The 22,004-nt window shown below is 59.6% G+C and overlaps 2 protein-coding genes across 3 annotated transcripts in view; both read left to right on the top strand.

Annotated features, from left to right (window-relative positions):
* KCNN1 (potassium channel, calcium activated intermediate/small conductance subfamily N alpha, member 1) overlaps positions 1-3,309 on the top strand; it is a 20,529-nt gene extending 17,220 nt beyond the window's left edge. Inside the window, exon 9 of the mRNA XM_012654130.1 lies at positions 3,016-3,309. Within this exon, the coding sequence (XP_012509584.1) occupies positions 3,016-3,270 (255 nt within the window). The 3' untranslated portion in view covers positions 3,271-3,309. The remainder of the gene's footprint in view (positions 1-3,015) is intronic.
* A 2,106-nt stretch (positions 3,310-5,415) lies between these two features.
* ARRDC2 (arrestin domain containing 2) lies at positions 5,416-12,400 on the top strand. 2 transcript variants are annotated; one of them, XM_012654129.1, is made up of 8 exons: positions 5,416-5,674; positions 8,524-8,590; positions 8,804-8,951; positions 9,430-9,532; positions 9,621-9,877; positions 10,036-10,198; positions 10,462-10,619; positions 11,336-12,400. In XM_012654129.1, the coding sequence occupies exons 1-8, from the start codon at positions 5,416-5,418 to the stop codon at positions 11,387-11,389; spliced, it is 1,209 nt and encodes a 402-aa protein (XP_012509583.1). In that variant the 3' UTR covers positions 11,390-12,400. The 2 variants fall into 2 exon arrangements, with proteins under 2 accessions (XP_012509583.1, XP_012509582.1); XM_012654128.1 differs by lacking the exon at positions 5,416-5,674 and adding an exon at positions 7,911-8,435.
* The last annotated feature ends 9,604 nt before the right edge of the window (positions 12,401-22,004 follow it).

The following is a 22,004-nucleotide window of genomic DNA, read 5'->3' as shown; positions in this document are numbered from 1 at the left end:
TTTGCTATGGGTGCAAATTCAAATGATAGCCTCGGCAGAGAGCTCATTTGTATAGCAATTAAGCATATCTCAGGAAATTAAAGTTGATTGCAAGAGCTTGGGAAGAAATCAGTTTGTGTTATACATGGATCTGTTTGTTGGTTCTAATATCAAATCTTTCTCCACTTTTAAAATTCATCCATTGGAAGATCTATCATTTGACCCATTGTAGTTAGTCAAGCTCTTAAGAATTTAATTTAAATTTTTTTTTGTTTTTTTAGGGACAGGGTCTTGCTATGTTGCCCAGGCTGGTCTTGAACTCGTAGTCTCAATTGATTCTCCTGCCTTGGCCTCCCAAAGTGCAGGGATTACAGGCATGAGCCACCGTGCCTGGCTGCCCTGAGAATGTTTGACACACTATTCTGAACCCCCTTCTGACAGATGACATACATTTTATAAATAGCTCTTGAACGAGCTTTTGCTTGGTGGCTGTGTCCCCTGATCTGTTCATCAGTGCAAGGCTAACGTAATCTCATCTTTAGAAAAAGTTGAGTCCTGTTCTGTTTTACCTCCTAATACCTAACACATTCTGGACTCAGCCCCCTCGTCATCAATGGATGCAATATAATTTCATATTCACCTATAATAAATTTAATTTGGAAAGAATCTTACAGAAGGAAAAACATATTCTAGAGCCCTGAAGAAATACAGTTGACCCCTGAACAATGAGGGGGTTAGGAGCGTAGACCCCCCAAATCGGCATATAACTTTTGACTCCCCCAAAACTTAACTCCTAATAGCATATGGTTGATCAGAAACTTTACGGATAGCACAAACAGCCAAACAGCACATATGCTGTATGTCAAACGCATTATATGCTGTGTGCTTACAATACAGTGAGCTAGGGAGAAAAGAAATGTATTAAGAAAACCACAAGGAAGAGAAAATACATTTACTATTCCTTAAGTGGCAGTGGAGCATCGTGAAGGTCTTCACCCTCGTCATCTTCACGGTGCGTAGGCGGAGGAGGAGGAGGAGGAGGAGGAGGAGGAGGAGGCGGCGGCGGAGGGGGAGGGGTTGGTCTCGCTGTCTCAGGAGTGGCAGAGGCGGCAGAAAATAAATGGGCCCGAGCGGTTGGGACCCGTGTTGTTCGGGGCCAGCTCCAGCGGAACGGGCGCCGTGCTAGGGCGTGCAGAAATCCTGGGCCCACGAATCTGATATCCTGTGAGACAAAAGATACGAATAGAAAACGCCTTTGAAAACCTCAGTGTGAGCTGCAAATAACACATTATAATTTGGGCCACCGCGGCACACTTCTATTAGTTAGATGATTGAAATTTGAATTTTAAAAAATTATTTAAACCTTTTCATCGCGGGGGTATAATTCATCACAAAATACATTTAACAAAGACTTCTTTGAAGTAAGTCTTTAATTGGATTGGATTATATGGGGCTTCTAATGTTTTTAATTTAACAAGGTTGAAAACGTTTTTTAATTTTTTTTTTTTTCCTCGGGCACTCTGTTGCCCGGGCTAGAGTGCGGTGGTGTCAGCCTAGCTCACAGCAACCTCAGACTCCTGGGCTCAAGCGATCCTCCTGCCTCAGCCTCCTGAGCAGCTGGGACTACAGGCGCCACCACCACACCCGGCTAATTTTTACTATTTTTAGTAGAGACGGGGGTCTCGCTTTTGCTCAGGCTGGTCTCGAACTCCTGACCTCAAGCGATCCTCCCGCCTCGGCCTTCCAGAGTGCTAGGATTAGAGGCGTGAGCCATGCGCCGGGCCTAATATGACATTATAATGCTATCCAAGGTTGCTGATTTAATATTTCTCTCTCTCTCTGACAAAAATAAAATGTATATATTCTAAGTTAAAAAAAAAATTTATCAGCCTGAACAACATACCAAAAGGCATCTCTACAAAAAAATAGAAAAATTAGCTGGGTGTGGTGGCGCACGCCTGTGGTCCCTGCTACTCAGGGAGGGAGGCGGGAGGATCAAGTGAGCCCAGGAGTTGGAGGCTGCAGCGAGCTGTGATGACGCCACTGCACTGCAGCTTGAGTGACACAGGGAGACCCACTGTTTCTAATAATAATAATAAGAAACTATGGGAGGGCTGGATGTCACCCTCTGGCCCTAGGGACTGTGGCCACCTGAGGCAGGCTGGGCTGAGCTCAGCTGTGTGCTCACCGGGGAGGGTGTCAGCCTGCGCGAAGGCGCGGCGGCTGGAAGGGACAGACTAGGGGTGAGAGAAGCACGGAGGGGCTGTGGTGGGCGCGTCCTCCTGTCTCGTGCTACCACGCCAGGTGTCGGGGATGCGGGTGTCTCGTGGGTCTCAGCCCAGCGCTCTGTGCTCTGGCCCCGGCGCTGGTGACCCGCGGTCAGCGATGTTTTAGCGCCACCTGGTGGCCGGAGCGGCGTATGCGCCTGGGGCTCTCCCCGTGTGGCGGCGGCCTCCCTGGCCCACCCGGCGAGCCATCGAGGGGGTGGGGACGCCCCTCTGGCTGCTGTCGCAGGAACTGTTGTGGTTGTCATGCTCACCGTCTGTGACTGGGTCAGATCCTCAGGGTGGTCACCTCTCTCATCAGGCTCCTGCCCCCCGCTAGCCTAATGTGCGGTGGGGGCTGTTCACAGCCGAGCCAGGACCCCCCCTTGTCCTCCTCCTAGACCACATCCAGAGCCCCTCCTGTCCCCAGCCTGGAGGAACATCGGCCTGGAACCCCCCCACCCCAGGTCTCTGGGCACCACTGATACCCCTCTGGCCAGTTCACCCCCCACCCAGGGCAGCTCAGGCCACATCCACCCGCCCCAGGACGTCCCTTGGCTTTCCCCAGACCTGCCAGCCCTGAGCCTGGCATTCAAGGCCTATTTCTCCTCACTCATTCTCTCTGGGCTCCAGCAAGAGACCTGTGGGGCTGGGGGTGCCGTCCCAGCTGTCCCTTGCTTGGGTCCCTTCAGCACCCCGCACCCAGCTTGGGCTTGTCAACTGTCTCTCTCACTCACCCACCCCTCTCTCCGACCCTCTCTGTCTCCGGCAGACCCAGAGCGTCATGTACGACCTCGTGTCGGAGCTGCACGCCCAGCACGAGGAGCTCGAGGCCCGCCTGGCCCGCCTGGAAAGCCGCCTGGACGCGCTGGGTGCCTCCCTGCAGGCCCTGCCTGGCCTCATCGCCCAAGCCATACGCCCGCCCCCGCCGCCCCTGCCTCCCCGGCCCGGCCCCGGCCTCCCAGACCAGGCAGCCCGGAGCCCCCCATGCCGATGGGCGCCCGTGGCCCCCTCGGACTGCGGGTGACGGCCCTGCCCGCCACCGGACCCCTAAATCTTGGCCATCGTGTGGCCACCTCCTCCGGGAAGCCCTGTACAGTGGCGCCTCTTGGAGTTCAAGAAGCCGAAGCTGAGTTGGGCTCAGTGGACTGGGGCCTGCCCTCCCCAGCCGCCCGGGCAGAGGGCAGGGCTGGACCACAGGCGAGGGCAGGGGAGCCCGGAGCTTCCTCTGGTCACCCAGCACGCCCGACTCTCCCCAGGCCCCCGGTGGGCGTGGAGCAGCGGGGAGGGGTCCTTGCTAGTTCTGAATAAAGCAGGACCCACCAAGTGGCTGCCTGTTGTGCATGGCCAGGGGACACTGGACGGACGTGGACGCCCAGCCCAGGGCACCATGATGGATGCCTGTCCCCACCATTGTCCTAGCCTGGTAGGACATCTGCCGGCTCCACCTGGCGCTGGCAGAGGGGCCCTGCAGGGGCGTGGCCAGGCCTGGCCGCAAGGAGGTGGCGGGTAACAGTGGGTAATGGGAACATCCCTCCCCTTCGACCACCGGCTCTGATGACGCCCCCACTGTGTGCCAGCCTTCCGCAGGGCCCGTGGCTCTCTGTCCAGTGGGGGAGGTGACCTGGGTGAGGAGGGTCATTCTGTTTTCATTGGATGTGTATTAAGCACCTGCTGTATACAGGGAAGGTGATGTCAGTTACCACACTGACTCTTCACAAGAGCCTGACCAGGGTAGGGTGGAGGGAAACTGAGGCTTAGAGAAGTGAAGCTGCCTGCCTGGGGCTACACAGCGAAGAGTGCCGGAGCCAGGACTGAAACCGGAGTGGGGTCTACAGGGTATATGGTGCCATCCTGGGCTTAGATAGATGCCGCCCGGGCAGGCCTGGGCGTGGGCCGGTGGGGGGGGTGCACACAAGTATCACAGAATCAGGAAGCTTCCTCCGGGCCTCGGGCTTGGGGGCAGGTGGGGGCAGTGGGCACTTGGCGGATGCTGAGCCCGCCAAGGTGGGGAGGGAGGCCTGGCTTGTGGGAGACTAATCTGGGCTCGGCTGAGGAGCACCAAACCCTGGCACCGTCTGATAAGGCCATCGGTGCCCTGGCTCCGGGAGACAGCCATGCCGCAGCTGGTGCTTGCACCCAACAGCAGGAAGGGTGTGAGGATGCGCCAGGGCCCCGGTCACACCTGGGCTCAAGTTCTGACTCCGCGACCACTGGGTGCCTCTGGGCGGTGGCTGCCCCTCTGGGGGTCCCAGTGGTGTCATCTGTAGGATGGGGGTGACAGTCGATTTAACCAGAACCCCCTAGAAAGGGCCAGGCAACTGGTAGGTGCTCATTAAATGCTCTTCCCCTCCCGAGGGCTTACGTGGGCGTCAGCGGGGCCTCGTCCTAAGCTTTCTACCAGCCCTGCTGTCTGGCTGGGGAAACTGAGGCCTGGCAGGGACAGGGGCTCTCCCGCAGGGTGGAAGTTCACAGCTCAGTTAAGGAACGTCCCTCAGTGTCCCCTCTGTGCCCAGTGGTAGTTCTTGGGCCTGGATGGAGAACAGGGCACCTGACAGTCAAAACGCAGCCACTGGAGCCACAAAGAAACAAGGCCAGAGGTAAGGGGGGGTGGTCTGAGAAAGTGACATTGGGGCGTGGACGAGAAGGGTGGGGGACGGATCTGGCAGTGGAACGGCCAGTGCGAGAGCCAGGAGGAAGACCTGAGGTTGGAGTGTCTGGGACACAGCCGTGAGGCGACAGGGAGACCAGAGGGGAGGCTGGAGCGGTGCCGGCCAAAGGTCCCTGGTGGCGGTGGGTGATGTATGAGGCCAAAGACAGAGCGCCGTAGACGCCGCGCCCGCCACATCCGCCCCCGCCTGCCTCTGACTCAACTGAGCCGACCCTACAAAACAGGGCCCGCCCCGCCCCGGGGGACGGCAAAGTCAACAGCGTGGGCACGCAGGCGACACGTCCCGGCGGCCCGGGCGCCTCACAGGGACTGACGCAGAGGACTAGGAAGTCTGCCGACCACGCGCCCTCCCGGCGCCGGCACAAGTTAGCAGGGGCGGGAGGAAGCTCCGCGACAACCGCGACCATGAGAGAGGAGCGCTGAGACCCGCGCGCGCCGTGCGCCCACCGCCGCGTGCCCCGGCCGTGTCCCCCGCCGGGCGCGCCGTCCCCGCCAAGTGCCATGCGGCCGGGGGCCGTGCGCGGCTTCGCGCTGGAGCTGGCGCGGGGCCCGGGCGGCGCGTACCGCGGCGGGGAGCGGCTGTGGGGCCGGGTGCTGCTGGAGGCGGCGGCGCCGCTGCGGGTGCGAGCACTGGTGGTGGCGGCGCGCGGCGGGGCGGCCACGCACTGGCTGGAGGGCCGCAGCGTGGGCGTGAACGCCGTGTCCAGCGACTACGCGGCCGCCGAGACGTACCTGCGGCGGCGGCAGCTGCTACTCCGAGGTGAGACGTCCTCCAGCCCGCCTTGCCCCCCCCGCCACGATCCCCTGGGCCGGGACCTCTCCCCAGGTCTGGGCGCCCCTCTCCAGGACCCGGAGCCTTTCGACTTAGAGCCTCTGAGGTCAAGTGACCCTTCTCAAGGAGCGGGGGACTCCCTGTCTAGACTCTGGGCCCTCCCATTGGGATGCCCACCCACCCCGAGCCGGGAGCCCCATTACAAGGAACCGCTGCCTAGGTCGTCCGGGTCCCTCCAGGCTGTGCGGTGGGGAGACCCCTTTCAAAGTAGGGGGACCCTCCTAGCCAGGGTCTGGAGAACGCCTTTGGGGCAGAGTGGGAGATCTCCCTTGTAGACCCCCGGATCCCCCTCACTCTCAGGCCTGGTGTCCTCAATTCCCAAAGAAGGCCCCCGTCTCACGTGCTACCCAGTGCCGTCGCCTCAGTTTACCCCGCAGTGTCTGCAGCTATGAGTTCTTCCCTGGGATGGGGGGGTGTCTGGTGGTGTTTGCAGGTGAGAGGGTGGAATGCATCTCAGAGCAGGAAGGGACAGGGTGGGGTCACATCAGCGGGTCAGAAGCGGGGCCGGGGGCCACAGAAGGAGCCAGTCTGCGCACCAGCGCCCTGCTGTGTGGCTGCGGAAGAACGCTGGCCTCCCCGGGCCGCCCTGGAGACTTCTCCCTGCGAAGGCCCACTATACTCGTCTGCAAAATGGGCGAGGCGGGTGGCAGCTCCTACTGCGGCCAGCTCCCTTTTTCCAGCGCTGGGCGCAATAGACGATCTGCCCGCAGCCTTGGAGGCTTGTTCCAACAGAACAGAGGCGAGGGGCACCCTCCCCTCCCCAACAGTGGAAACCTGCAGAGCGTAGTGCCTGGGGCGGGGCAGGAAGGGCCCCAGGAAGTGCTTCCTTTCCTCAACGAATCAAGAGAAATACTGGGGCCATGCTCACCCCACAGTGGCCCCAGACACTCACCAGTGGCTTCCTGGAGGGATGAGGCTTGGAGACGCGGTGTGACCACAGGCGAAGCCCCGTCCCTCTCTGGGCCTCTGGAGGTTCATCTCTGAAATGAGTTGAGGGAGGCGCTGGCTCAATAGTGGCCTCCTTGTCCCGTTCCCTTAGGGCCACCACATCCTCCTCCTCCTCCCATATCTGCAGTCCTTCCTGTAGCTTCCAGTTGGCCCTCGGTGAAGGACCCCACATTTCAGCGTCAAAGCCCCTTCTCCCAGGCTAATCACTGCATGTCCATCCTCTTCGTCCCTGTTCTGGTCCCCATCACGCTCTGTAGGTGACTGTGTCTGTTTATGGCCGCCCCTCACTGAGGGCTCCAAGGCCTTGGGGGTCCCAGTGTCGCCTGAGCCAGGTTCAGAGGGAACGGCAGGAGAAGGGGATAGGTTCCAGCGGCTGCTCATCCCACCACCACCAGAGAGCGCCGGCGACCCACGGACCGCGTGGAGGCCACTCCAGCAGGAGACATTCTCGGAGTGGCTTTTCTCGAGGGAAACTGAGGCCCAAGGGGAGGGCGCCCCGTAGCCCTGGACCTGGGGTGCCTGAGCGTCCCCTGCACTTGGCTCTGTCCCTGGGGGGACAGAGGCTGGGGGTGCCCGGAGCGGGCACGAGGGCTGGAGGGCGAGTGGCAGTTTGCCTGAGGCTGAAAGCTGGGAAGGGAGCGTCGGGGGAGGAACAGCTGAGGCGAAAGTGCGGAGGCGCGACCGAGGGACTGCGTGTCGGGAACCGGTTGGTGACTGTGGAGCGAGGCTCTCACAGGGTTGGAGCTGGGGCTGCCCGGTGATCCGGGCACGACCCTCCGAGATCGGCGCTGATTCTGATTTTTCTCCTGACTCTACAGACGTGGAAACTGGGGCTCCGAGAGGGTCACCCGGCGGAGGGGGCAGCGGGAGCAGAGTGGAGGGCGGTCCCACCCCTTCCTTCCCGTCCCCGTCTGCGCAGAGGGAGACGGGCCGGGGGCTGTAGGCTCTCAAGCGTCTCCGGGACCAGGGCCCCACCTCGACGCGGGCAGGCGGCGCCTTGAGTCCCCGCTGCGAGTGGCAGCGGTGAGTGATCACGCCGAGGGGCAGGGTGCTCTGCTAGGTGACCTCAAGCCTGGACCCCGCCTCCGGGCCTCAGTTTCCCCTCTTGACTTCCGGGGTCCGCGAGAGACCGGCTCTGGCCGCCCCAGCACTGCAGTTTCTCCCCTGGGCCGGGGACGGTCGGGCTCAGCCCACTGGGAGCTCGGGGGGTCTGTTATTTTCCTCGTAGCCTGGGCGGAGCCACGCCCCTCGTCGCGCTATTGGTGAGATTCCTTCCGGTGGGCGGGACTAGCGTCTCGCCCCGCCCCCGCCCTGCCGTATAAACGCGGCGCCGACGTGCGGCGCGGGGATTGTCCGGGCCGCTCGGCGAGTGCGCCTGCGCGCGCAGCGAGTGTCTGCGTCCCGAGGCTGCCGAGTCGCGGGTTCGAGGCCAGGGTGTGCGCGTTGTGGGTTCGCAGCCCCTGCACGATGCTGTTCGACAAGGTGAAAGCGTTCGCGGTGCAGCTGGACGGCGCGACCGCGGACGCCGAGCCGGTGTTCAGCGGCGGCCAGGCCGTGGTAGGCCGCGTGCTGCTGGAGCTGGCGGGCGCGGCACGCGTGGGGGCCCTGAGGCTGCGCGCGCGGGGCCGCGCCCACGTGCACTGGACCGAGTCGCGTAGCGCGGGCTCGAGCACCGCGTACACGCAGAGCTACAGCGAGCGCGTGGAGGTCGTGAGCCACCGCGCCACGCTGCTCGCGCCAGGTACGCGTCGGGGACCCCCACCCCGACGGCGGGACCCCCGGGACGCCCACGCAGCCGCTGAGTCGCCCCTTCTTGCTCCCACCTGCAGACACCGGCGAGATCACGACGCTGCCTCCTGGGCGCCATGAGTTCCCGTTCAGCTTCCAGCTGCCCCCGTAAGTTCTCCGGGGTAGGATCGTAGGGGAGTCCTGAGCCAGCAGCCAGATCTGTGACTGCAGTGCTGGGTGTCTGGGGGCCTCTGAGCCCAAGACTTTCCCTGGGAGCCCCCAGAGTCTCTGTGTGTCTCCTTCCCCTCCGTCAGGGATAGCCCCACCTGTTTGCGAGTTTGTATCGCGCCCCCCCTGAAGCTCCTTCCCTTCCCTCCTCAGGACCCTGGTGACCTCGTTCGAAGGCAAACATGGCAGTGTCCGCTACTGTATCAAGGCCACCCTACACCGGCCATGGGTCCCAGCACGCCGGGCGAGGAAGGTGTTCACTGTCATCGAGCCCGTGGACATCAACACACCTGCCCTGCTGGTGAGCGGAGACCTGGGGGAGGTAGGGTGGGAGCATTGTAGGCAGGGGCCTGGCTGCTGGGTCACTGGGGCTGACAAAGTGGGGGTCACAGGTGTGCTCTGGCAGGGAGGCAGGCAGGTGTGGGAGTGCATATGGAATCCACTGGAAACTGGGTGCAAATCCCAGCTGTGCCAATTTGCTGTGTGACTCTGGGAAAGTGTCTTGCCCTGTCTGAACCTCAGATGCCTTGTCTGTGAAATAAGCCACAGCTAGGGCTTTCTGAGCAATAAATTAGACAGTGACTGCTTGGCTTGTTGACTTTGTTTCCAACTTTATAAGATGGGTGGCATCCCTGGCTCCATTTTACAGGTGGTTAGTTCCTGGATTGTTAAAAAGAAGCCAGGCCCTGCCCAACGCCCTCCCTCAGCTGGGGTGGGTTGGGAACTCCACAGGGTCAGCACAGAGTGACCCACTCATGCCCTTTTCTCCACCCCTGTAGGCACCTCAAGCTGGGGCTCGGGAAAAGGTCGCCCGGTCTTGGTACTATAACCGTGGCCTTGTCTCCCTCTCGGCCAAGATCGACCGCAAAGGCTACACACCAGGTAGCAGGGGGCCGCGGGCGGGCCCGGCAGGGAGGAGGCTGGCGTCGGGGCTGCAGGTGGAGGAACTGAGCCCCACTCCTCCCTGCAGGAGAGGTGATCCCCATCTTTGCTGAGATCGACAACGGCTCCACGCGACCCGTGCTGCCGCGGGCGGCCGTGGTCCAGACGCAAACCTTCATGGCTCGAGGCGGCCGGAAGCAGAAACGGGCTGTGGTGGCCAGCCTCGCTGGCGAGCCAGTGGGCCCCGGGCGGCGGGCACTGTGGCAGGGCCGGGCGCTGCGGATCCCCCCCGTGGGGCCTTCCATCCTGCACTGCCGCGTGCTGCATGTCGCGTACACGCTCAAGGTAGAGCGTCCCGGGGCCCTAAGAGGCAGGGGGTGGTATCTCCACCCTGGCCCCGGCGGGAGGAGTGGGGCCTCGGTGTGGGTCAGGGTGTATTTCCTCTGCAGGGGAGGGAAGGGCTGAGGCTGCCGGGCACCCTCCCTCACGGCTCCTTCCTCCAGGTCTGCGTGGATATCCCGGGCACGTCCAAGCTGCTCCTGGAGCTGCCACTGGTCATTGGCACCATCCCCCTGCACCCTTTCGGCAGCCGGTCATCCAGCGTGGGCAGCCGTGCCAGCTTCCTGCTGGACTGGGGGCTGGGGGCCCTGCCGGAGCGGCCTGAAGGTGAGTGCCCTGCCCTGCTGCAGGGTGCTGGGTGGGTGGACAGAGAGGGGGTGCCGGGTCGACTTCCCTTCCTCCAGTCTCAATGTCCTCCTATGCCAAAGGGCACAGTGATAATCACGTGGGTGGCCGGGAGTCCCCCAGAATTCCAGCCTGAGGGCACACAGCCTGGAAGCTCTAGAGCTGGCACAAGCCGGCTCCTGGCCCTTGTCCCCGGCTCCGAGGCTGTGCTCTGTTAGCCTCACTCCCCCGTCTCTTGGTTTCAGCCCCTCCCGAGTACTCGGAGGTGGTAGCAGAGGAGGACATGGCACCCTCAGGGCAGGGCCTCTTCCCGCTACTGGAGGACCCCGACATGAGCCTCGATGGCCCTTTCTTTGCCTACATCCAGGAGTTCCGCTACCGCCCGCCGCCCCTGTACTCTGAGGTGAGCTCCGGTGTCTGGGAACCCCTCATGCCTGTCTGCACCCTGGGGACCTTGATGGCCTGGGAGACACAATAGATGGGTTTCGTTTTAGAGACGGGGTCTCGCTTTGTCCCCCAGGCTGGAGTGCAGTGTCGTCATCATAGCTCACTGCAGCCTCCAACTCCTGGGCTCGAGCAAACCTCCTGCCTCAGCCTCCTGAGTAGCTGGGACTACAGGGACACGCCACCACACCCAGCTAATTTTTAAAATTTTGTAGAGATGGGGTCTCGAACTCCAGGCCTCACGTGATCCTCCTGTCTCAGCCTCCCAAAGTGTTAGGATTCCAGGCGTGAGCCCCCACGCCCCGCCAAGAGGGGTTTTAAATGTTGCTGCTAGAACTCCCGTCCACATAGTGGGTCCTCCGCGTTGGCGGGTTCCGTGTCCACATTGTGTTATATATCATATAATATTTAACAAGTAACCTAGAGATGATTTACAGTATACGCAAGGACACGCGCAGGTTCTACGCAAATGCTGTGTCGTTCTACAAGGGAATTGAGCGTCTGGGGGTTTTGGTAGCCACAGGAAGGTCCTGGAACATCCCTCCTTGCACCCCAGGCAGCCTCGACATCGTCTCCTGCCTGCCTCTTCCTGGCCGAGTGTGGGAGCCAGACTGGGTGGGGGGTGTTTCTGAGCCTTCGCGTCCCCCCGAGGCTTAACGGGAGCATCTCTCCCAGGAGGATCCAAACCCGCCCTCGGAGGCCATGAGGCCACGCTGCATGACCTGCTGAACGGCGACACGCACCTCGGGGCACGAGGTTGCCGTTGGCCATCGTGATCGTGGGGAGCAGCAGGACTAAGGGCCGACCAGCCTGATGGCGCTGAAGTTGGGGAAACCGAGTCTCGCAGCGGAGCAAGGCTGCTCCGACATCAAGGACAGAGGTGCCAGGCCAGAATCTGATTTCTCTGGACTGTCTGTCCTCGTGAGGCAGCTGCCCAGCCTGTGGGCAGTGCTGGGGTCCCCTGGGAGGCTTCAGTCTGGAAGGAACAGAGCCAGATATAGATACCTCCAGTCTCATAGAACCAGAACAAGAGACCTGAGGCTGGGAGAGTCCAGAGGGGAAGCACAGAAGGCTTCCTGGAGGAAGGAGCATTTCAGCTGAGGCTTTGTCTTATGAATAGGAGCTCAGCAGGCAGCCAAGCGAAGAGGAAAAGTTGGAGAAGGTCAGAGCTGAGTAATGGTTGGAACCCACCCCGTTCACCTTAGAACTGGGGGCTCGGAGGGCAGGCGCCTCAGTCGAGGCCACGCGGTGCAGTCCAGTGGGCGAGAGGGCCCAGGAACGAGGCATTCAGGAAAGCAGGTCATTGGAGCCATGTGGGCCAGCCCAGGGGTGGCAGGGGCAGCGGCTTCGGCCTTCGCAGACTTTGAAAGCCAGAGATTCCAGGCCCAGGCTGGCACTGCCTGGGGGCTCCTCCAAGCGCTCCGGGGCATACGAGCTGCCTGGGTGTTGTATGGCCCAGGGAACCCAGGCTCAGGGCAGGACAGGCAAGACCAGACACAACTTGCACAACGAAAACCTCCCTGTTCAAGGATTAAGACGCGCAAGACAGTGACAGCAGAGCATTACACTGGGCCCTGGGGAAAGAGGTCCGCCTGGGGTGACATAGGGGACCAGAGTGCTTCTGGAAGTCCCCTGTGTCCTGGAGAAAAGCATTAGGGGGCTGCTGGACAAGCCCCTAACTGCAGAGTCCTAGCTGTGGCTGGGGCAGGACCCCTGCCTGGGACTCAGCATTTCTGATATGCCTTAAGAAATCAACCCTCTTTTGTACAATTATTTTTTAAAAATAAAAGTGTGAAGAAAGAGACCAGGTCTATTGGTTTATTAAGGAACTAGAGTCGCTTGGGCTGCCATCCCGGGTCACAAGTGCGGGGCTGAGTTGGTGGCCAAGGAGGGTGGAGTGGCCCATGTGCAGCGTGGGAAACTGAGGCCCGGGGCTGGGGGAGCCTGGCCCGGGAACAGGGAGGCTGAGCGGGGGTGGGAGCCAGGCCCGCGCCCCCTCCCTGCCCCTCCTGGTGCACTTTCAGAAGTTGGCAGCGTGAACGGCAGAGGACGAGCGGAGGGCAGCAGAGGCTGGGGCTGGGCAGGGCCACCTGGGTGCAAGAAGATCCTGCCTGCGTCGGCTTTGGTTTTGTTCAGGTGAAATTCACATACCATAGAATTCGCCACTTTCAAGTGTACAATTCCGTAGCATTTAGTATATCCACAGCGTCGTGCAACCGTCTCCTCTGTCTAGTTCCAGGACATTCCATCACTGCCAAATGAGACCTCATAACTCATTAGCAGTCACTCCCCACCCCTCCCCCAGCCCCTGGCAGCCGATATGCTTTCTGTCTCTGTGGCTTTGCCTGTTCTGGGCATTTCCTACAGATGGAATCCTCTTTGGTACCTGGTTTCTCTCGCTCAGCACCATGTTTTTGAGGTTCCCCCCATTGACACATGGATCAGAACCTCGTGCCTTTTTGTGGCTGAATAATATCCCATTGTACGCATGTGCCACGTTGTGTCGATCCATTCACCCACGGATGGGCATTTGGGCTGTTTCCACGTGTTGGCCATTGTGAATCTTGCTGCTAAGAACGTTAGTGTGCGATTTCTTTGTTTTGTTGTTTTAGAGACGGCCTTGCTCTGTCGCCCAGGCTGGAGTGCAATGGCACAATCACAGCTCACGGCAGCCTCCAACTCCTGGGCTCAAGCGATCCTCCTGCCTCAACCACCCAAGTAGCTGGGACTTACAGGCATGCGCCACCATGCCCGGCTAATTTTTCTTTTTTTTTTTTCTTTTTGTAGAGATGGGGTCTCACTATATTGCCCAGGCTGGTCTTGAACTCCTGGCCTCAAACGATCCTCCCGCCTCTCTCAAAGTGCTGGGGTTACAGGCATGAGCCAGAAAGCTGCCTTTAAGGATTTCTTTGAATACTCTCTGAGCTTTGAGGCAGCCAGTGGCAGGGCCAGGGCCAGGGGTGAAGACTTGGAGACACCCAGGGCTGGACCCTGGGAGATTGGTGAGGGCTGTGCTCTCTGTGAGACCGCAGCAGGCAGGTCACTTGCCTCTGAGCCTCGGTTTCTTCATCTGAGACTTTGGGACACACATGCACAGCCCTCAGTCACCACCCCTCTCTGGCCTGAGGGTGGGACCTCACTTCCATCTAGATCTCCCTGGTCTGGCATCAAGCCCTGAGGACACTGGGACCAGGCTGAGGGGAGATGTTCCCGCAGCACAGCCACCCAGAGCCCAGATTGGCAGTCTCAGGAGGAGGTGAGCTCCCTGTCACCCGGGGTGTGCGAGACACCAGATCCCAATTTCCACACCCATGTTCCCAAACTGAGAAGAGTCCGAGGCGTTTATTCCAACAGCGGATGTGGGTGCAGTTCTCCGACAGTTTCCCCGGCGGACTCGGGAGGGCAAGACATCCCGTGTCCTCAGGACTCCTGAGTTACAAGTGGGGGAACCTGATCCCCAAGGAGACCTTTCCAGGGCAGATATATGGTAACCAGGGGGAGCTGGCTCGGTGGTCCCTGAACACAGGGAGGGGCCCAGGGAGCCCAGAGGAAGGCGGTCAATTTATATCAAATATAAAATACTCCCCCACCCTGCCCTGGCCCCTAGGACTCCCTGCCCCCCTGTCCTTCCAGCCCCACTCCCTCCCTTGCTGTCGCTCACACACCCCAAGCTGATTTCCACCTCAGGGCCTTTGCACGTGCTGTTCCCTCTGCTGAAAGGCTATGCCCCCATGGCTGGCTTCTCTGGCCTCACCTTTTGAGGGACACCCCAACCTGCTGGCCAAAGTTGCCGGCCCTCCCCCACCCCCTCTCCCATCCCCCTGCTCTGTTGTCTTCATAGGCTTCATCACTCTCTGAAATTCCTACTTAGATGTTTACTTGTTTGTCTAAGCTTTTGAATCGGGCAGGGCTGGGTCAGGACTCCGTCCCCAGACCCAGCACACAGCCGGCATGAGGTCTGTTGGCTAAGTGACTGAGGAGCCCCTGTCCCGCAGACTCTGGTGTGAACGAAGATTCTGATGGGGTAGGGGTGTCACCCCCTGCACTTGTCCCCAGGTCCTCCTAGAGTCAGAACTATCACCCATGCAGGGGGTCAGACGTCAGATCTCCCTCTGTCTCTCATTCTCTCACCACATCTCTGTCTCTGTCTCTGTCTATCTCACTGTCTGTCTCACTCATTCTGATTCTTTCTCTCTTGTTCGTCGTCTCTCTTGGCACCGTGTCCTTGTTTCTGTCTCCCTGTGTCCGACTCTCTCTGTCTCTCTGTCTCTGTCTCACTGTCTCTCTGTCTCTCACTCTCTTGGCCACCATTTCTGTCTCTCTTGCGGTCTCTGACCCTCTCGCCATCTCTGTCTCCTGCCCTGGCCCAGCTAACCTGGGGACACGGGGTGACAGGCAGGCAGTGCGCCGCTGCTTGTTTTCCCTCCCGTGCTGGCAGGGAGCCCAGGCGGTCGGGCTGCTGTTCAGGAATCCTCCAGCCTCCCCTCCCCGCTCCAGCTACCAGGCCAGCCACCGCCAGTCTCTCTTTCCAGCACATTCTGTCCCGAGCAGGGAGCACGGAGGGTGGGTGGGAGGGGCACGCGTTCCTGCTGGGCTCCAGTTACAGGACAGTCCGTCCTGGTAGCCCCACCAGCCTCCAGACCCTTCCCCTCCCTGCTCTGGGCTTAGACCTTCCCGAATGAGGCCTGAGCCCCTCTGCCAGCTCGTCCCCACCTCAGGGCCTTTGCACATGCTGGGCCTTCCATGTGGCACTCCCTCTCCCTGGACCTCCCCGGGACCTCCTCTGCCTGCTGTACGTAGATCACACATCACCTCCTCAGCACACTTTCCTTGTCCCTAGCCCGGGGCACCCCCTAGTCCCCTACCCCTGCTCTGAGGCATTTTGCATCCTGGCCCTCCCCCTCCCTGGGGTTACATATATACTTGTTTGTCAATGTGGTGTCCTGCTGTGTCCCCAGTGCCTGGCACAGGTCGTAGGCATTCAGCGAATATTTTAATCTCTGTCTTTTCCTTCCTAAGCTCAGCCCCAGTTCCCGACCTAACGCGCTCCGGCCATTTCCCAGCCGCCCCCACTGCCCAGGGAGTTGCCTCTGCCAGCGGCACCTGTCCGGCGGGGGCAGCCGTGCCCGCACACACACGCAGACACGCACGCAAGCGCGCACAAGCATGCCGGGAGCACAGACAGGAGCCAGCGAGCTCCAGCACGAGCGGCTGAGACCGCGAGAGTCACAGGCGCACGAGCGTGGGGTGTGCACCGGGTGTTCACACGTGGAATCCCAGAGGGATGCGGGCACAGCCTCCGTCTCACAGGTGGGGCCCGGACTTGGGATGTGAACCCACGCCAGGGGATGCACAAACTTGTCGACACACGCGTTTCTGTCCTTGCGTCCCCCACCCCATCTTGTTTTTGATGCTCAGGAAAGTCCCCAGAAAGCACTGGGCCTGGGCAAGGGGCCAGGAGGAAGCGGTGACTCAGCCGGCGGGGACACCAGTGCCTGCTGCGCCCAGATCTGGGCGGAGTCACAGGAATAAAGGCCGGGGGTGGGGCGTGGGGTACACAAGGCTGGCGGAGCAGGGTGGGGGAGGGGAGGGGCCCTCTGTGCTCTGACACCTCCGCTCTACCAAGCCTGACTCATAGGTGGGGAAACTGAGGCACAGAGAACAGGTGACTTGCCCAAGGCCCCCCAGCCAGAATGGGGCAGGCAGGGGACCCCTGAGTCCTTAGCACAAGGGTCTGTGGGGTTGTCTCCCTGCCCTGCTCTTCTGGCTCAGGAGGTCAGGTCTACTTCCTGGTTCCCTATGTGGACATGTGACCAGGACTGGCCAATTAGAGCCTTTTATTATCACAGCCACAGGGATTGGTTCAGGGATGGGCATGTGACTCTGGCTGAGCCAATCGCCCTGTGAGTTTGAGGGTTTGCTGGAGGAAGGCCTAGAAATAATAAAAACTATTAAATATCTTTGATACATGATGAATACAGCAGAACAAAGAGAGTTCCAGGGTCACTGTGGGTCACACTGCTGGCCCTGTGGAGTCAGGGTGGAGCCAGAGGGAAGGATGGGGGTGGGAGGATGCTGGAAGGTCTTCCAGAAAGAAAGGACATTGGAGTTGGGGCTTTGATGGATGAAGAGGAGTTCACCAGGGAGCTAGGGCAGGATGTTCCAGGCAGAGGGAACAGACTGTGCAAACATGGCAAGCAGGAGATGGAGAGGCAGTCATGTCCTCAGCCGCCCCAGTGGCTCCGTGGGGCTGGAGCGTAGAGGGGCAGCCACAGACATGTTGTATATTTGCCCCTGGGCTCAGTTCTCCCATCCCACCAGCCCCCTGAGGGCAGGACCGAACCTGCTTTGCTGGTGGCCAGCAATGCATTAATATTTGTGATGCAGGTAAACCAGGCCAGGTGAGGCCTTGAACCTGGGCCGAGAACCAGGAGGGGCTGGGCCACAGCCCAGGCAGGAGGGAGCATTTTCCCATCTGTGAACCTCCTGCCCGGGCCCCTGTGCTTAGGAAGAAGGCAGGGTCTGGACGCCGAGTACCACCCCTTCCTCCCGGGGTGACCTGGGCCCACAGTGGCACCTGTGTGAGCCTCAGTTTCCTCCCCTGGAGCTTGACCTCACTGCAGGAGAAGGTCGGGACTGGGCCCAGACTGGGTGCGGGGTCGCTGAGTGCTTGCCCAGAACATCCCCTCCCCACCTCCCAGACTCTTTGAAAACAGGAAACAGGCTCTCGCGGGAGCGCACAGCTGCGCTTCCTGAGCCTCCGCGTGACACGCGCATGCTGGGGCTGTGAGCGCAGGCACGAGTGTGTTTGCACGTGGCATGGAAAACAGGAGGCGCGTGTGTGTGCATCTGTGTGTTTGCGTGTCCTGCTGTCCAGAGGCGGGTGCAAACACATGTGTTATATGGGCTCGAATGTGGGTCTGCACGCCTCAGCCAACATGGGAAGCGGAGGGTGTTTGGTTGGTGTGTTTGCGGGTTTGGGGCTAGTCGGCGTGGAGCGTGTGTGTCGGTTAGCAGTGGGGACGGGACTGTGTGCCAGCTGGGAGCCTGTCTGGTGGCCCCCAGGCCTCTGAAGACCCACCCAGGTCGGCCCTGACTGGACTGCTGGTGGCGGCTTTAGATTCCTCCTTTTCCCTGCTCAAAAGCCACATGGCTCCTCTGGCCCCCAGGGAACCTGTGACATATCCACCCTCCTTTCCTTCCATCTACCCTTCACTCAGGGGTGTCCCCAGCCCACCTGCTGCCTTGCTGTTTCTGAAGACTGGCCAAGCACATTCCTGCCCCAGGGCCTTTGCACCTGCTGTGCCTGCTGCCTGGACTGCTCCTCCCTCCCCTCCTCCATCCCTCAGGCCTCAGGGTAGTAGCCTCGGGCAAGTCACCTCCCTCCAACTTCTTGGCTGCCCCTCCACCCCTGCCAAGTCCTGATTACAAACCCCAGCTGCAATTTAGCCACTTCCTGTGTCTTGAGTTGGGTGGTCTCCCTCTATAAGCCTCAGTTTACTCTCCAACAAACTGGGCCCAATCCTGGTGTGGCCTCACTTGCCCGGAGTCACCCAGAAAGTGGAAAAGTCTGGACTGGAACATGGGCTGCCCTGATCCTGAGCCTTTGCCATTACCCACATCAAGTGGGGAACACATCTGGAGGGCCAGAGCCAGGCCGGGGTCACTCTGCTGCAGGGGCCAGATTGGGCCCAATAAGGGCTTCTTCAGTGTCAGGTCCTAGGATGCCTTTCTCTTGATGGCAAACTTCTACTCACCCTTCAAAACCCCACCTCCAATACCCCCTTCTTCATTCTGAACCTGGCTGTCTCTCTGCCTTCCCCCATCCCCATCTCTCTGGCTAACCTAGGTCTGACTCCCATGGGCTGAAGGCATTTGTGTTGGCCTCTGTTCCTTCCACACAGGCCAGGGCTGAGGCTTCTCAGGGGCCCCACTTTGCCCAGCCAGGAAGACGGGACCGTGTTTCCCATGTGCCTCCATGTGGCCCTGCAGCCTCCCATCGCTAACCATGCTCCAGCCACTCCAGCCTCCGTCACAACGGCTTCAGGCCCCCCTCGGGGCCTTTGCGCTTGCTGTTCCTTCTGCCCAGAGAGCTCTTCTCCCGACTTCTTGCAGGGTCTACGCCTTCTCCTCCTGCAGGTCTCAGCTGAACCACCTCCTCCTCGGAGGCCTGCCCGCCTGCCTGACCACACAGCTGCCACATTCCCTCCCTCAGTCCCTTTTGGCCCCTTCCCTGCACTTCTCACAATTCACAGTGACACGTGGATTTGCAGCCGGACCTCTGCCTGCCCTCTGTAATGGGAGCCCCAAGAGGGCGGGGCCACAGCATGCAGTGGGTGCTCAGTACATGCACTATAATAAATGAGACAGCACAGCCTGCATGGGATGCGGGGAGCAAAGAACAGAGGGAGAAGGCAAGGGCTGGCTCTCAGTAGCTGCTCAGTGAACCCTGGCTGCATGAATGGAGTTGCAACCCAGACCGCAGCCCACCAGCCATGGCAGCGTCCTAGGGGACGGTCTCTTGGCCTCATCCTTGGCCCCAGACCCCTGCTGCCTCCCGCCCACACACATTGCGTAAGCAGCCCCGGAGCCTGCTTGGCGCTGTGTGGGGGAGGGAGGCATATACCCCCGCTCAGTTATTTGCACGCTGGCTTCTCCCACGAAGCCCTGCCATCATAGTGCTGAGTGCCCCTTCCTTCCAGCCTCTAGGCCTGGGAGGTCCTTATTTTGGCCACTTCAGCCCATTGCACAGATGGGAAATCCAAGGTCAGAAGCGATTTCACCCCTGTGTCCAGACTGAACATGCCCCTGCTCTGCTCACACGCCCTCCATAGCTCCCTATTACCCACAGGAAAAAGTCCAGCTCCTCAGCCCAGCATTTGTGGTCCCGCCCAAGTACAGCAAGATCCTTTTCTCCTTTGCCTAATTCCGAGTCACTCTTTGGGTCTTATCTTTGTTATGTTCCTAGTATTGACTGCGACGCAGTCCTGGGACACATTAACTGCTGTTAGAGACCAAATGACTTCTCGAAGTGAAGGGACTCACTGTTTGCACAGTATACAAACACCGTGGACCACAGACCATTTACAGGGTACTAATACAGTATAGGGAACAGTGACGACCCAGGAGCTTAGATCAGAGCTGGCAAACTTTCCCCGCAAAAGGCCAGATAGGAAATATTTGGGGCTTTGCGGGCGACACAGTCTCTTTCGCAACTACTCAGCTCTGCTACCGTTGCACAAAAGCAGCCGGCTGCAAATGCACAACCCAGCAGGCGCCGCCACGTCCCGACAAAACTTTATTCATGGACACTAAAGTGTGAATTTCATATAATTTTCACATGTCATTAATTTTCTTCCTTTGCTGTTTTTTTCGAATCATTTAAAAATGTATAAACCGTTTTTAGGTCGTGGTTAGAGCTGAAGTTTGCCAACCCCTGGAGGAGGCACTTGATGGGTCACAAAGTATCAGATTCGTGTTTACAGAGTATTGGAACCTTGTTTAAAGTCACCAGCTAAGAAAACATTGGGGCGGGCGAAGGCTGGCAGTGTGTGATCGTTGACAAGTCGCAAGTGGCAGAACTCACTCGCCAAGTAGCGGCGCAAGCAAGTGCTCAGGGCTCATCAGGTGTCAGGACCCGGGTTTAAGTCCAGCCCTGCTCCTGGCCCGGCACCACACTCTCGGGACACTGTTTACCAAGTATCGAGTGACAGGGACCGATGGCAATGTATCGGGTCACAAAGAAGTCACACCGCAAGTTGGACACTGTGACAAGCCAGCCAGACTGGATGTTGGCTGTTGACAGTGACGTGGAAGCAGCTGTTTACAGGGGACCAGTCGGCCCCCCTTCCAGATGCCCAAGTCCAGCTGGCCGGTGCAGTGCGACCCCTGCAGGTGTTCGTGCCGAGGGCCTTGGTCCTGGCAAGCCCAGGTCTCTCCCGGGCCACCTCCAGCCAGGGTTGGGAGTGAGCAGAGCTCATGTCCAGGCAGGAACGAAGTGCCGAGGGCCCCAGGCCCCCGTTCTTGATTAGATTCTCCTTCTGCTCATGCCTGGCTGTGCTGCCTCAGGCACATCACTTAACCTCTCTGGGCCTCTGCTTCCTCGTCTGTAAAATAGGCATGATGATGAATCTCTGTTGCCATATAAAATACAGGCTGCTCAGTTAAATTGGAATTTCAGATAAACAATGAACACTTTCTTTGTTGTTGAGATAGAGTCTCACTTTGTTGCCTCGGCTGGAGTGCAGTGGCATTATCACAGCTCACTGCAACCTCGAACTCCTGGGCTCAAGGCATCCTCCTGCCTCAGCCTCCTGAGTGGCTGGGACTACAGGCGCGCACCATCATGCCTGGCTAATTTTTCTATTTTTAGTAGAGACGGGATCTCGCTCTTGCTCAGGCTGGTCTCGAGCTCCTGGCCTCAAGCGATCCTCCCGCCTCTGCCTCCCAGAGTGCTGGGATTACAGCCGTGAGCCACGTGCCTGGCCGCCATGTTATGATGCAGCAAGAAGGCCCTGGCCAGATGCGGCCCCTCAATCTTGGACTTCTCAGCCTCCAGAATCGTGAGCCAAATAAACGTCGAGTGTTGATAAGGCCCCGCCCGTGGCATTCTGTCACAGCAGCAGAAAAGGACTAAGACAGTCGTTCATCTGAAATTCAAAGTTGACCGGGCGCCTGACGGTGTGTATCGGCTCACTCTCGTCCCCCTGTGATGGAGCTTCCCTCACCGAGGCTGTGACCGCCCTCACGGGGTGCCTGGGCCAGGCACAGAGAAAGTGCCGCCTTGTGGGAGCACTGTGGTCCTTTGTCCTTGTCTTTCCCAGCAGCTCCCAGGACTGACTCATAAATGCATTGTCTGTCTCTGGGGGACAGATGACAAGAATGGGGCCATTATTCAAGGGTTTCACCGGAACTTCAGTAAGACTCTTTAAACCACCAGGGGCCCCTGGGAGGACAAGGGGCCCAGGATTCTTCATTTATGGCCTGTCCCCTGTGTCCAGAGCCATATCCAGCACCCTGCAGGGCTCAGTAAAGAGTTATTAAATGAAAGAAAGACAGGATTCAAATATTTATTAAATGAATATCTATTGATCCTAAGGCCCCTCTCATGGGGTCCACACGGGAGGGCTTCCTGGTGGAGGTGAGCCCTGACCCAGACCTAAAAGGAGGAGATTCATAGCACAAGCAGGGAGTGGGGAATCCCAGGCAGAAGACACAGTGTGTGCAAAGGTTGTGGGGTGGGTGGACCATCATGCTCCCAGGGGCTATCTTCCTGCCACCCCCGGCTCCCTTGACCGTTTGCAGGCTCCAGCTGGAGGTGATGAGGCTGCAGCCAGGTGTGGGA

This window comes from Propithecus coquereli, unplaced genomic scaffold (assembly GCF_000956105.1).
Source record: "Propithecus coquereli isolate 6110/MARCELLA unplaced genomic scaffold, Pcoq_1.0 Scaffold438, whole genome shotgun sequence".
Lineage (NCBI taxonomy): Eukaryota > Metazoa > Chordata > Mammalia > Primates > Indriidae > Propithecus > Propithecus coquereli.
This window is presented reverse-complemented; position numbering and strand designations above follow the sequence as displayed.

Bases quoted from the DNA above. Each gene is read 5' to 3' on its own strand.
- ARRDC2 (XM_012654128.1), top strand. From the start codon at position 8,162: ATGCTGTTCGACAAGGTGAAAGCGTTCGCGGTGCAGCTGGACGGCGCG. The intron at 8,436-8,523 runs GTACGCGTCGGG...TCCCACCTGCAG, and splicing joins CGCCACGCTGCTCGCGCCAG to ACACCGGCGAGATCACGACG. The intron at 8,591-8,803 runs GTAAGTTCTCCG...TTCCCTCCTCAG, and splicing joins TTCAGCTTCCAGCTGCCCCC to GACCCTGGTGACCTCGTTCG.